Source organism: Lepidochelys olivacea, assembly GCF_965140295.1.
Source record: "Lepidochelys olivacea isolate rLepOli2 genome assembly, chromosome: 3".
NCBI lineage: Eukaryota > Metazoa > Chordata > Testudines > Cheloniidae > Lepidochelys > Lepidochelys olivacea.
The window spans coordinates 160,445,480-160,458,494 of NC_140413.1; the positions used below are offsets into that span (position 1 = coordinate 160,445,480).

General features: G+C 43.9%; 1 protein-coding gene and 1 long non-coding RNA gene across 4 annotated transcripts in view; one reads left to right on the forward strand and one right to left on the reverse strand.

The window, feature by feature from the left end:
- Window positions 1-679: 679 nt before the first annotated feature.
- Window positions 680-13,015, forward strand: part of TP53BP2 (tumor protein p53 binding protein 2) — an 84,274-nt gene continuing 71,938 nt past the window's right edge. The window contains exons 1-2 of one of the 3 annotated variants that reach the window (XM_084624168.1): window positions 680-750; window positions 964-1,099. In XM_084624168.1, coding sequence (XP_084480294.1) covers window positions 1,067-1,099 — 33 coding nt within the window. In that variant the 5' untranslated portion in view covers window positions 680-750; window positions 964-1,066. Of the gene's footprint in view, window positions 751-963; window positions 1,100-10,605; window positions 10,935-11,122; window positions 11,253-13,015 lie in introns of those variants that run through there. The other 2 variants (XM_084624169.1, XM_084624170.1) reach the window with 2 other exon arrangements.
- Window positions 1,109-10,303, reverse strand: LOC311518396. Its single transcript, XR_014710974.1, has 3 exons — window positions 10,010-10,303; window positions 4,986-5,094; window positions 1,109-1,984 (listed from the first exon to the last, which is right to left on the reverse strand). It is a non-coding gene; the product is annotated as an uncharacterized lncRNA (long non-coding RNA).

Here is a 13,015-nt window from a genome sequence, read left to right on the forward strand (position 1 = left end):
TTAACATGCCTACAGAACAATGCCAGCTGACTAGGCACATGGCAAACTGAGAATACTGCCCCTCATCTGTTTGTTACACCTACGATCCAAACACAAGTAGTGTATGCAAAAACATCATGTTACTGTTTCCTTGTCCTTACTCACACACTCCCTGCTTTGTTTGTTTCATCCAGCTGTTGTAGCTTGTCTTTAAAATTGTATGTTCTTTGGGGCAGGGACTTCTTTTACTAGATAGCCGTATCCGTATAGCACACAGTACGAGAGGTTCCCAACCTGGTAGAGGCCTTTAGGCAATGCTATATTACAGATCAATTAATCAATACAGATGTCATTTGGGTTTGGTGTTGCATATGATAATAGATCAAAAACATCAAAGAAATCTGAAAAGGAAAGCAAAATTGCAAAACAGGTGGGAGATGTATCATGCCCACCCAGAGACCGGAGGGCTGGGTCTCAGACTGGAACAGAACAGGTAGAAAAAGACTAGCCAGGGAAGGAGAAAATGCATTCTCTATAAATGTAAGATTGTGATTCTTAATTAAAACAACATGGATTGGACTGATCTTAATTAGCTTCTGCAGCTTCAGGCTGGACATGTCATGCAAACAGTTTCTTTTGCTCAGTCTGATTTTCTCTCTCTTTTTCAACAAATTTTGTTTTTCTACAATTCAGGTGGTTTAAGATTGGTATTTGAGAAATTGATGCAAACTACGCTGGGCAGGGCTAGAAACCTTCAACCTCCAAGATGAGGTAAGGAAGAAAAGGTTGTTGGAGCCCACCTTTCTCTGGATTTGTGGTCAAAAGGGTCCTTTCCTCTAAGGAGTGTTAATATTAAAACTGCAGGCCTCCAGACACGTAGGAAATGCCTAATGACCACAGATAAGAACTGAGTTTAAGGGGCATAGGTCACAATTACCCAACTGAGAATTTACCCAGATACTGTTTTTATGTCTCATCGGAAAGGTCAAGACAGTGATCCAAAACCAACTGGCCATTGGTTTGATACTGATTCAATGGAGGAGTGTCATCTATAGAATCACCAACACCACTTCCCACATCACCCTGGATGTTCCTTGCAAATCCAACTTACTGCCATCAGGTACTGAACAGTCCAACCCTAAAGTTACATATTAACTGGAGTGGATTTGTGGGGACACCTTATGGTCAGTTTGGGAAACTACATGCCTTTATTCACAAAGGTGTGAAATCCAGTTCTGTGTAGAGGGCCACTCCAAGGCCTTTGAACCATTCAAGTTCATTTCCAGATAGGCCCAATGCTGAGGAACAGGTCTGGTGTGTGGAAGGAGATGGGTTCAGTGTATATTGTGCAACAGAGGAAGTTATCACTTGTTTAATAGTAGTAAATATGGTAATACCCAAGGGTGCAATTGGGATTGAGGCCCTATTGTGCTGGGCTCTGTGTGATCACAAAAAAAGAAACAATCCCTGCCCTGAAAGGTTTACGATCTAAAGATTTAGTGCTTACGGTATGCTGGGAAAAGTACAATTAACTAAAGAGGCATTGACTCAGAAAAACAGTGAAGCAGTATCTACAGAAATAGGAAGGAGAAATATGAGGAGGTATTAACTTACATGGCTTTTGCTCGCTCTCCACCTCTTTTCTTAGAGCGTTCACAAAAACAGGAAAAGATTGTCTGATTTCCTAATTAAGGGCCCAATAATTCTGTCAGCTACACTGGTGTAAATCCTGAGTAATTCCTTTGGCTTCAGCATGTTACTTTAAATTTACATTAATGTATTTGAGAAAAGAATTTGGCCCTAAAAAGGACAGACAGGAAATGCCTTTGATGGTCATCAGCTGAATCAGGCTTTATTGGCATGACAAGCTGTTTGAGTGTTGCCAAAGTGTAAGAAAAAGACAGGCCATCAATCATCTGTCAGAGGCAGGTATGAGCCATCCAGAAAAGAGTTACACACTGGGTTTGGGATTATTACAGTCCATTCCTGATCTTGTAGCAGGTTGCTGTAACATGAAGCCAAAACAGAATATCATTTGGTGATGAGCACTGGGAGGATATGTCAATATGAAAATATATGAAGAGAATATGTAAATTGACGAGAATATATTAACCTAAGGATCCAAACCTGCAGACCTTTAAAGGCCATGTCTACACTACAGTGGCACAGTACAGCACTGCAGCTGTGCTGCTGTAGCACCCTAATGTAGATGCTTCCTACATCAACTGAAGGTTTTTTTCTGTCAGTGTAGTTAATCCATCTCTCTGAGAAGCAGTAGGTAGGTCAACAGAAGAATTCTTCCATTAACCAAGCTGCATCCACACTGGGGTTAGGCTGACCTAACTGGTGCTCGATGCAACATTTTTCACAGCATTGAGTGACGATTATCTCATTTTTAAGTGTGGTACAGGCCTAAGAAAACTATTTTGGGCCTGATCCTGCATTCCTTTTGCATACAAAACTCATTGATTTTGTGGTATTCTGAAAATTGTGTTAAAATTATGATCTAGCACTTTACATTCCCAGGGGTTTTGCTAGGGCTCTGTAGGGAAGCATGTGATCAGATTCACTCTGTGCGTAGCGAGCCAGCCTAGAGTGACAAACAAGGTCAGAGTGAGCTGTGCCTCTGCATTTTAGGGAGCAGCCTGCTTTCTCTCTCTCTGATTTTGGATTCTTATTTGTTATTGTTCTGAATTCTAAGAATAAAGTAGTGTTTGTTGCAAGCTTCCAGCAAGAGTATTTTATGTTTTTATCTAACTTCTGTGTGTGTATGCTGTGAAACAACAGATTTCACTGTCTCCTTCTTCTCTTGACTTCATTGGAATGCTCATGTGAGTTAAGGGAGGTAACTGGTGCTTGGAATGGGAGAGAGGAAGTAGGTAGGGGGGTAGGAATAAAGTTTCAGTATTAAGTTGCTCGCCACATCTCATGAATACTCAGCTCGGGTGTACACTGAGCACCAGTTTGTGTCCAATCAGTACCTTGTGGTTTTTGCTGGGGGTTGTGCAGTTTCAGTCACAGGCTAAATAAGGGATTTGCTCATTCAGCACATTCCTCAGCTGGCCTAACCACTCCTCCTCACTGGCCATGTGTCAACTCTACTTCTGGGGCTAGATGGTGCCTCCAGGCAGAAAGGACTTTGTGCTCCCTTGGACTGCTTCAATTGCTCCAAACAGACTTTCTGTTGCACAGGGCCTTCTGCCAGGGTCTGTGCTGAGAAAAGTTGGCATAGACCCCAGAATTAATCTGGTCCAGTGAATACAATTCAGTACTGAGAAGCAAGCAACAGAGAGAGGGAGGAAAAATACACTATATATGCTACATACAGGGCACCCATTTGTGTCAAACCAACTTTGGGGGTGGGGGGGAGAAGGGCTGGTGTAGGGGAAATTTATTTCTTCTGTCCTTAATACACAGCATAAGCATTCTTTAGTTCGGAAAATGTTTGATTTGTATATTGAATTACTTGTGAAAAAAAGCCATGGCTTTAAATTACAGAGAGTAGAGTTACGGGTAGAAAACTAGGATTTTAATCTAACAAATACTTTGAGAGTGTTTGCAGAAACTTTGGTTCATGGATGCTCACTCATCTCTTTTTAGGTTGGAAGAAGTGAAAAACTATATACATTATGAATGCTGTGTGTGTGTAGTGGTACTGACAATTCATCCTCTGCATTTATGAAATCTCCATTTAAAATCTTCACAGAAATCTCAAACCAAGAGCAGAATATATTACAGCCTAGCTCTATACAATTTCTACAGTAGTTTCTGGGTGCTGCTGGCTCTTCACTTGTAAATAGCTATTAGCTTAGTCACTGTTGTTATTATGATTTGACATTTGTGTATTGCACCATGGAAGCACATGGCACTTTACAGAGATAATCTTCTAGGTTATGAGATAAATGGTTTCTAAAGTTCTCCAGTCTAATGTACTGCTACTTACTTTTCCGATTAAAGATCCAAAGAATCAAATGTTGCTTTGTTGTGTAGCCATTCACATAAGTGCTAAGTGGGTCTATTGTGATACCAGATCAGATTGGTAGCATTTTATACCCACTTTGTACAGGTGCAAATGACAATACAAAATACAAGACAAGCCTTTGCTCTTTCAGATGTGATAACATTGTGTGATCTGGCCATTCCTATTGCTGAGAAAAACAGTTTTTGTTTGGTTTGGGGTGAGAATGTCACATAGAGTTCTATTTTCTGTCTGGATTTTCGTTCAGCATAATCTTCAGCACAGCTATTCCTGTTTTTATCTCAAGTGGGTATTTATGACACACCACACAGGAGTGCTTCAAATGGTCATCCAATAAATCCTTCAACAAAACCAAACCATCCAACCAAAAGCACAATAACTGATAGATTCTTCATGAGGTATTTACTGATGCGTTGAGCAATAGAAAGTGCACTACAGCTGAGGAGAGTAGGTTCAGTTGTCCCACAGAGTGGATCTTCCCCTTTCAACCAGCACAGGTATGGAATTAAACAGTCACCTCTATAATACTCCTTAGACCCAATGGAGAGTACTTCACACTGCCTGGGATCCCCATATGTAGAGGGCAGGAGGTAGGAATTGGATATGCTAGATTCATCCTATTGACAATGGGGTCCATTTAATACAGTTCAAGGCATGCCACTTGAGGAACGGTTCTAGGGGTGGTGGAGGCCAGAGGAATCTGGCTCCAAAAAGTAACCAGATGGGTAGCATGGGGCTCCAGAGCTGGTGCAGAGACAGTGCTTTGTGACTGACCCTGGCCCCTAGCCCATCTCCTGGGATCTAAATGGATCTCAGAAAGGTGAAGATTCTGGAGTCAGTAAACTCCTTCCTCTTAACTTCTGAGGGGCAAACTCTGCCGCCACAATCAAAAAAACAGAATCTCCCTGCATCTTGTCTCTCCCACAACTTCTATGGGAGGAGGAGGATCTGGCCAAGTATCACTATTTATTTTCTAAAATAATCTGGATACCAAAAATTGAGCATATAAATAATAAATTAAAAATACCTGTAAGAAGCACTAGAGATCAGCTGGTGGCTTAGTGAAGCTGGGTGAGAGCAGTGTGGATTATACAGGTTTTCTTTTTCCAGTGGTTCAGTGAAATCTCTTAATTCACCTGTTTGCAAAGAAAGTGAAAATGGCACCTACAGACATGGCAAACAGAGAAAAAGGAGACAAAGGGATACATGCGTGTTTGGACTTTTCCACCCTTGGAATGCTGTGCCTCAAGCCTCTTGAGTTTAACTGAGCCCTCCTCCCACCATTCTCCTTCCAGCAACCCTTTCCCCCTACCCTCCATCCCTCTCCTGGCTCTCTGTACCCTCAGCCACCAGGAAAAATTGGAAGCGAGTTCACCATATTAGACTTGACACAGACTTAACAACAGGTGGCGCTGGATAGTAAATGTAAAACACCAGGCCTGAATCTGCTCCTGTACTAATTTTATGTGATATTATTCCATTCATTTGAACAGACTAACTCCTTATTTACTCTCTTCTAAGAGACATAAGAATCAGACTCAGCATATTGCCATTAAAGAGGTTATCTCCCAGTATAACCAGCTGGCAAGCCTAGCAGTGATTTTTCAACACATTATGGACAAGATACAGCAAAGGATTAGAAGAGCTGTGGAGAGATGCTGCAGAGATGCACTTGAGCAACTTGGACTCAGTATTTGACAGGTTGCAGGATGAGAAGATGTAGAATTTACAGATCTGAAGATGAGACTTTACTGATCTGATGCTGAAGGAATGCATTCAATAACAGAAACTATAGAGTTGTCACAGGTGTGGCAAAGGTGTGAAAGGCAGGAGTGCTGGTAAGAAACTGATTTTTATTTCTTGGACCTGTATTGTATGGGTCAGGGCAACAAAAGATTAGGCCCCTATCATATAGCACTCCACTGACTCCGGCGGCTACTGTTACAACTGATGCCCACTAGCAGCCCAGATCACCCTTCTGCTTATGTAAGTGAATAGGGTTGATATCAAGTGGATTCCTCCTAAAAGCATAAAGAGAATAGGGATGGCATTTCTGCATTGTCACCCCTCCTTTGGATTCTATACAAGCTATTCCAGAAGCATTAACTTCTACAGGATCCCTTCCCTTACTGCTTGTGAGTAGCTGCATAGGGACACAGACAATTGAACCATGGCTCTTTCTAGAGCTATGCTGCCAGAAGTGGGGCCTGAGAAGCATCACAAAGAGGCAGTTGCATAGGCAGGACGGCTCCAACTTCCATGGATCTAACCTTCTATTCTTCATGGAACCCCTGGATATGCAGGATGAGGAGGCTTTGCCACCCTGTCGATTCTGCAGCCCACAGACTCCTTCCCACCGGGGGACAATTTCTTGAAAACTCTGTGAGATGAACCTTGCAGAGTTTTCAGCCCCCTTCCACTGGGCTCTCTGAAGGAGGGAGTGATCTGCTCCATAGCTATCAAAGGTTTCAGAGTAACAGCCGTGTTAGTCTGTAGGAGAGTGGGGTGGGAGGAGGTATTGTTTCATGGTTTCTGTGTATATAATGTCTTCTGCAGTTTCCACAGTATGCATCCGATGAAGTGAGCTGTAGCTCACGAAAGCTTATGCTCAAATAAATTGGTTAGTCTCTAAGGTGCCACAAGTACTCCTTTTCTTATAGCTATCAAACTGATCTTTCCTGGAATTCATATATTGTTGTGGACAATTTATTTCATGCGTGTCTAGTCTGTTGCCTGCTAAGTTGGTTAATAATGCCCTCTTCTGTTGTAGTGGGGACCCTGATCTAAAAGGAATTGCTAGGTGGCATATGAGTCACACAGCCTGGACTAAACCTGAAACAAATGATGCTTGATGAGGACTCCAACTCCTTAGCAGGGGGGCTTTAGTTGTGTGTAGAAAAGATAAAAATCAGGTCTGGGCTACACTAGAGTTAGGTTGACACAAGGCAGGTTACGTTGACCTAACTATGGAAGTGTTCTACATTTAAATTTTGTAACTGCCCAGCTACACTGACTTAATAACTCCACCTCCATGAGCGGCATAGCGTCAAGGTTGATGTAGTTAGGTGGTTGCAGTGTCAGTGCAGACACTTGTGTTGTTTATGCTGACTGTTAGTGGCTTTCAGGAGCCTTCCCACAATGCTCCACACTGACAGTACAAGATAGTGGAGAATATCCTGCAGCTCAAGTGGTAGAGAGTTTATTCTTTTGGAGCAAGATGATCTGTTGTCATGAAGTTTTGAGTGGTGATGTGTACAGCTGTGAAGTCCTAGGAAGCCACAGTTTTCTAAATTGAGATATGCTGAATCTTCCCCATAATCACAGAAAAATGTATGCATTGTTACTGAACCAAAAAAAAATCAAAGGATTGTTCAGGCTTGTTGATAATAGGGCTAATCTATCAATCAGAACTCAATGAACTAGGAAGCCTCTACATAGACTAAATCTGTGGCAAGAACGTTTTATTTTATTATTTATTGTATTATTTTAAAAATAGGCTAGAATTGATCAGACAACTGGGAAGAGTGTGGTAACTAACACCCATGAAAAGGTTAATGCCAGCTTTCAGCAGCTCTAAGAAGTTGCTAAGAAACAGTGTCATGTCCTCCTGGTATGTCCAGTGAGAGTCTGAGTAGATGATGTAATGCTCAAAATTTGTGTTTCATTGGTTGGATCTGTTGCCACTCAATGCCCTACTAGAGGGTTAATAGGCTGGGGTTCTCTGGAAGCCTCAACTTTTCTCCACCTTCCTCATACACACAGTTTAGCTAAGCTCTAATTAAATAAAGTTGGCAATTTATTTTCTAACTCGCCTCTGAACTTTTACTTACTATTGCTACAAACAGAGCACTAGCCCTGTCTGAAAGGATGATTTCAGATGGGTGATAAAGCCTGTACACCTCTCCTATGTCTTCCACAGAGGCAGTCTTTAGTGCCATGAAAAATGCATTGGAGTAGTACAGTCATCTATAATAACAAACACATGGTAAGGGAATATTTGACTATTAAGGGATTGTGGAAAGATGTGTGTCCCAGAGTCACCTTCACCCTTCAGATGACTGTTCATTTAGGAAACATTTTTATATGAGCTTTTTCACCACCTTTGAAATCTACTGACTCTTAAGGACAAATATTTGTGCGTCTCTCTGTTTGCCAAGATGATCCTGCAGATGTGTAATGCCTGCGTGTCACTGTGTGTAAAGTGCTTGACGCAGCAGCAAGCTGGCTGCCCTAGAGAAGATGACAGAATCAGCAGAACGGAGCAGCTTTCCATATGTTCAATTAATTTCCTGCTATATGCCAGGACGCTTCCTCCTCCTGTGCAGATGTAAAAAAAATCAGGACCAAGTTTCTTAGTTTCTAAATTTTTGTCTTTTCTGTTCCCTTCAGCACCCTGTGAACTGTCCTGCCTTCTTCTGTGTTATGTTCCCTTTTCCGTCCTATGTGGTTTTTTTCTACAGAGACAGCATATTTTAATGGACTGAGCACAGAGCTGGGACTAGAGTCAAGAGTTCCTGAAAACTAATTCCAGCTCTGCCATGACTTGTTATGTAGATATGATTTCCAGGACATAATTTATATTACATACATATGTTTAAAGGGTGCTTTTAGAAAACTGTAATTTTAAAAAATTAATTAAAAAATAAAATGTAAACTCTATGTCAGTTTCTTTATCTGTAATACAGGAATAAAAACGCTTCATTACCTCACAAGCAGGTTATGAGGATTAATGCTCTAATAATATGGTTAAATTTTCTACACCACTTTGAACGTGAAACTGGTATATATATGCTGAGTATTATTGTTATTCTCCTTGCATTTGGGGATTCCTGTCTAAAATTATTAAAAATGTTTAATTTCTAGAAATAATGGGTATGAAGACCAGCATTTTATGCAGAGTCCTAAAGGGTGACTGACTTACCACACCTTCAATTTCCAGCCTTTTTCTTGATCTTTAAAGTTACACTACCAACTGATTTAGGCCAGTAATTTACGCCCCATCCTTCAAGCTGCTCTGTGTAGGTGGACTCTTGTACTCATAGTACAATTTGCAAGGTAGGGCCTTTGATTTTGTAAAGAAAATAAATGATAAAAAAACCATGGAAAGATATGGTTTCTTTTTGTTTGTTTTTATATTTAAACTTTGCCCTGCAAGGTTTTGAACTTAGACATAACAGAATAGAATTGGAAAGTGAAAGTAACTAGAAACAAAGGTAAAATTAACCATTTTAATATCACTAGCCAAAGTGAGTAATATGAAAAAAGTAAAAGGAGAGCATAGATAGGAGGCAGCATGGTCTAGGAGGTAAGACACTGCAAAATAAAGTCAGGAGATAAGGGATCCAGTTCTGGCTCGATGAAGTGAGCTGTAGTTCACGAAAGCTATGCTCAAATAAATTGGTAAGTCTCTAAGGTGCCACAAGTACTCCTTTTCTTTTTGCGAATACAGACTAACACGGCTGGTACTCTGAAACCTGAGTTCTGGCTCTGCTGCTGAAGTGCTCTGTGACTTTGGGCTGGTCACTTCACCTCTGTTTTCCCTTTCACCTATATGTCTTGTCTGTTTAGATTATAAGATTTTTAGGGGAGGGACTGTCCGCTGTTGTGGGTTTGTACAGTGCCTATAACAACTTGGCCCTGTCTCAGTTGGGACTTACAGGTGTTACTGTAATTTAATAACCTAAGGCATTGCTGTTAACAGTATGAGGATTTTAATTTTATCATCTTGCCATATCCCTTTAATAAAGATGTTTTTAAGCCTTGGCCTCTGCAAAAGTGGAGACCCCTGGAAGTCAGTGGGGCTGTAGGAATCCCTGCACTCGAGATAATCTTGCACTTTGCCCTCCAACGATCCTTAAAATCAGGGGAACATTTAGCTAGATGCATTTACAGGTATCTTTTAGTTCATTTAAGCAGGGGTTTTGAAAGTGATCATGGCTGAATAGAGTGAATAGATTGTGCGATCACAGAGATAAGGGGGTGAATAGTAAGTACCGACTTTCCAGTTCTTGCCCCCAGGGCAGGGTTTGAATTCAATTAATAGATAGATACCTTAGGGGTGGGGAATCCATTGTCATGTATATACATAGGAATGGGCACACTCAAAATACGAGAAGTGAGAAAGTGATTATGCCAAAGGTAAAACTTATCCTCTCTGCAGGTGCCCTCAAGAGCCACAGGAGTACGTCAGCAAGGCAGGGCTGGTTCAGCAACTGCGTGTGAAATCCAAATCTGCCTGAGCGATTTCTGATTTTAACGAGGGCCGGAGTGAATTATAATGAAAATGTCCATCTGGTCATGGCGAAGGACCGTCAGGGAGGGTGGCGCAGAGATGTCCAGAGACTGAGCGAGCTTCAGCAAAGAGGGGGGTGGAATGGGGCCCAGAGAGTTGGAGGAGGGGGCGGGATGAGCCAGCAGGGAGGGACGCCCCATCAGAGGGGGGATGAGCCCTCAAGGGGGGAGGTCTCTGTGAGGGAGGGGGATGAGCCGCATAAAAGGCGGTCTCGGGCAGCTTCCCTCCTGTCCCACACAAGGCAAAGCCCGCCGCTGTCTAGCGTGCTGGGGGAGGGGAAGGGCTTAGGAGGGAGCTGGCCCTCCCTGGGCCGGCCCCTCCTGGGGGTAGGATCCGGGCGGGGTTGGGGCTGTCGGCTCCTCCTCGCCAATCGCTGGGCTTTGGGGTTAGTTTCGGAGAGTGGAGCCGGCGGCGGCGGGGAGAGCGGGTCGCCGAGGAGACAAAGCGGCGGCGCTGGGGCTGAGCGGGGGCGGACGCCAGGGCCCGGCGGGGATCCGGCAGAGAGCGGCGCAGGCCGGGCTCCTCTTCGCAACAGGTTCCCAGCTCTGCCCGGCCCCCTGTGCGCTGCGGCGGGCACCGCAGGCCGCTCCGCCTCCCCAGGCCCCGGCCAGTGGTCTCCTCGGTCTCGGGCGGGGCGACCCGGCACCACCCGCCTCCATGCGGTTCGGCTCCAAGATGATGCCGGTGAGTCCGGGGTCCCGGCGGGAAAGAGCGCGCGGGGGGGAGGCGGACTCGGGGGGTGCGTGGGCGGGCAGTGCCGGGGGGGGGGAAGGTAAGGGGGACACGTGGGGCTGGGGCTGGACCTGGACTCTGCTCCCATCCCGTATTGTTCAGTCTCGGGGGCGCCGCGATCAGCGCATGTGACTCGTTGGCCCCAACATGGGCTGGGGCCAAGCGTGGGCAGAGCCAGGCCAGAGGGAGTTTCGTGGAGAAAGTTGGAAGGGGGGGAAGTTCGGGCTCGGACTGGAAATTGCCTTTTGCTTCTGACTCCAGGATCTCTCGGTAACTTGGCGGTTTTCGGGGGGGGGGGGATCAGCCGCGTGTACCTCGCCCCCCGGTTCAGTATGTACGATGGGGCGGTGCTGCTTGGAGACGGGTCATTAAATGGAGCTGACTCCTTACCTAGGGAAGGATCTGATAGCGCCAGTAAACATCGGAAGAGAAAATGGATCCTGCCATTGTGGAGGCAGAGACGGAGGAGCTGGGGGAGACCATCAGATTAGCCCTATGCTTGGTCCGAATCTGGGCTGGTTTGTGTTGGGGGATTTTCCTCCCACCTCTAATCTCAGTGTTTACAGCTATTCTGCTTGCTCCGGTTTCACGCTGAGATCAGTGTAACGAGCCCTCCGGGGGAGAAGAGCGAACCTTGTAGGGAAAAGTGCCCCAGGTTAGGATCAAGTGTCAGTAGTCTCTTGGCCTATCAAAGGCCATGATCAACTGTCTTGATGTTTTTGGTCTTTTGGCCTCGAGATGAAAACCTTGTCTGTGTCTCTTGGACTGGGAAGTAAAAATATTATCTAAGTTATAAGAGCGGCGAGCCCTGATAGGCGCTAGGCTTGCGGGGCAGGGCTTGTTGGGGGCTGTCCAGTGCACTGGGGCATGAACTGCTGGGGAACAGGTAGGTTATTGGTGAAACATTCCACACATTTAAAGGGACAGTGGCGTTTGGCCTTTGGAGGGAAGGGTTTGCCATACACTTCCCTTACTCCTCCCACCCCCCATTTCTTCTTGCATTAGATAGTTCTCCTGACTTTTTATTAAGAATTTAACCAGCCGCCAGTCTGAATTATCTTCAGATGCACAACAGTCCCTGAACATTGAGTTTGTTTCACTCTGAGAATTATAGATGTTATGGGTGGAACTGGCCTGTTTGGCAGGAGGAGGGACTGAATAAGCTAAATTGTTTTGTTCTCTCTAACTTATTCAGTGTGAGTTTGCAACTTCTATGTAACAAATTCATTAACAATTCTTAGCAAATTAGAGTTCCTATATTTGTCTAGACATAGACCCCTGCTGCGGCCCTAAGATTTTCCACATCCATTTTCTTTTTTAAAACGCCCAAGCTCCAAGAGGATGAGTGCCCATGTTCACAAAATAAACTGGTTTTGCTTGCTTTCAGGATATTCTCCCATTGACACTGAAGTAGGAATTACCAAGAGACATTTGTAGTTTATTAAAGGTGTGTCCACACTAGGTAAAAAAGGTGTGTTTTTAATACTTTAAAATTGACCCCTACCAGCTAACTTGTGTTAAAATATAAAGTGCTATGTCTAACCTATGGTTCTAACATGGGTTTAAAAACTCATCTTTGTTCCTAGTGAAGGCAAGGCCTAAACTGAATACAGCTGAAGCTGAATGAAGGGATGGAAAGGTTTTGCTTTTGGCACAGAACCTCTGACTGTGGGAAGAGGGAGGTCCTTAGTCCCCATGTTCCAGTTGGGCCAAGTGAGAAGTAATAGTATCTCTGAATATTTGGTATTAACCAACAATGGTTCATTTGGGGCTCTATTGGTTATTTCTTAAAATGGCAGACTACAAGTAAATAAAATGTGTTGGGAATTCTTGTGCTTAAAACAGTCTCCATTCATGCTTTCCTATAAGTATCTTAGATTGCAGTGTGTATGTGTGTGCCATGCCTATATGGCCTTGCTCTTTAAGTGCTTGCAAAATCAGGGCCAACACTATGTGTTATGAGTAACTTTACACAGCTGACCCACTGAACTCTGTGGGATTATTCATGTATATAATGTTATTCACAAGTGTAT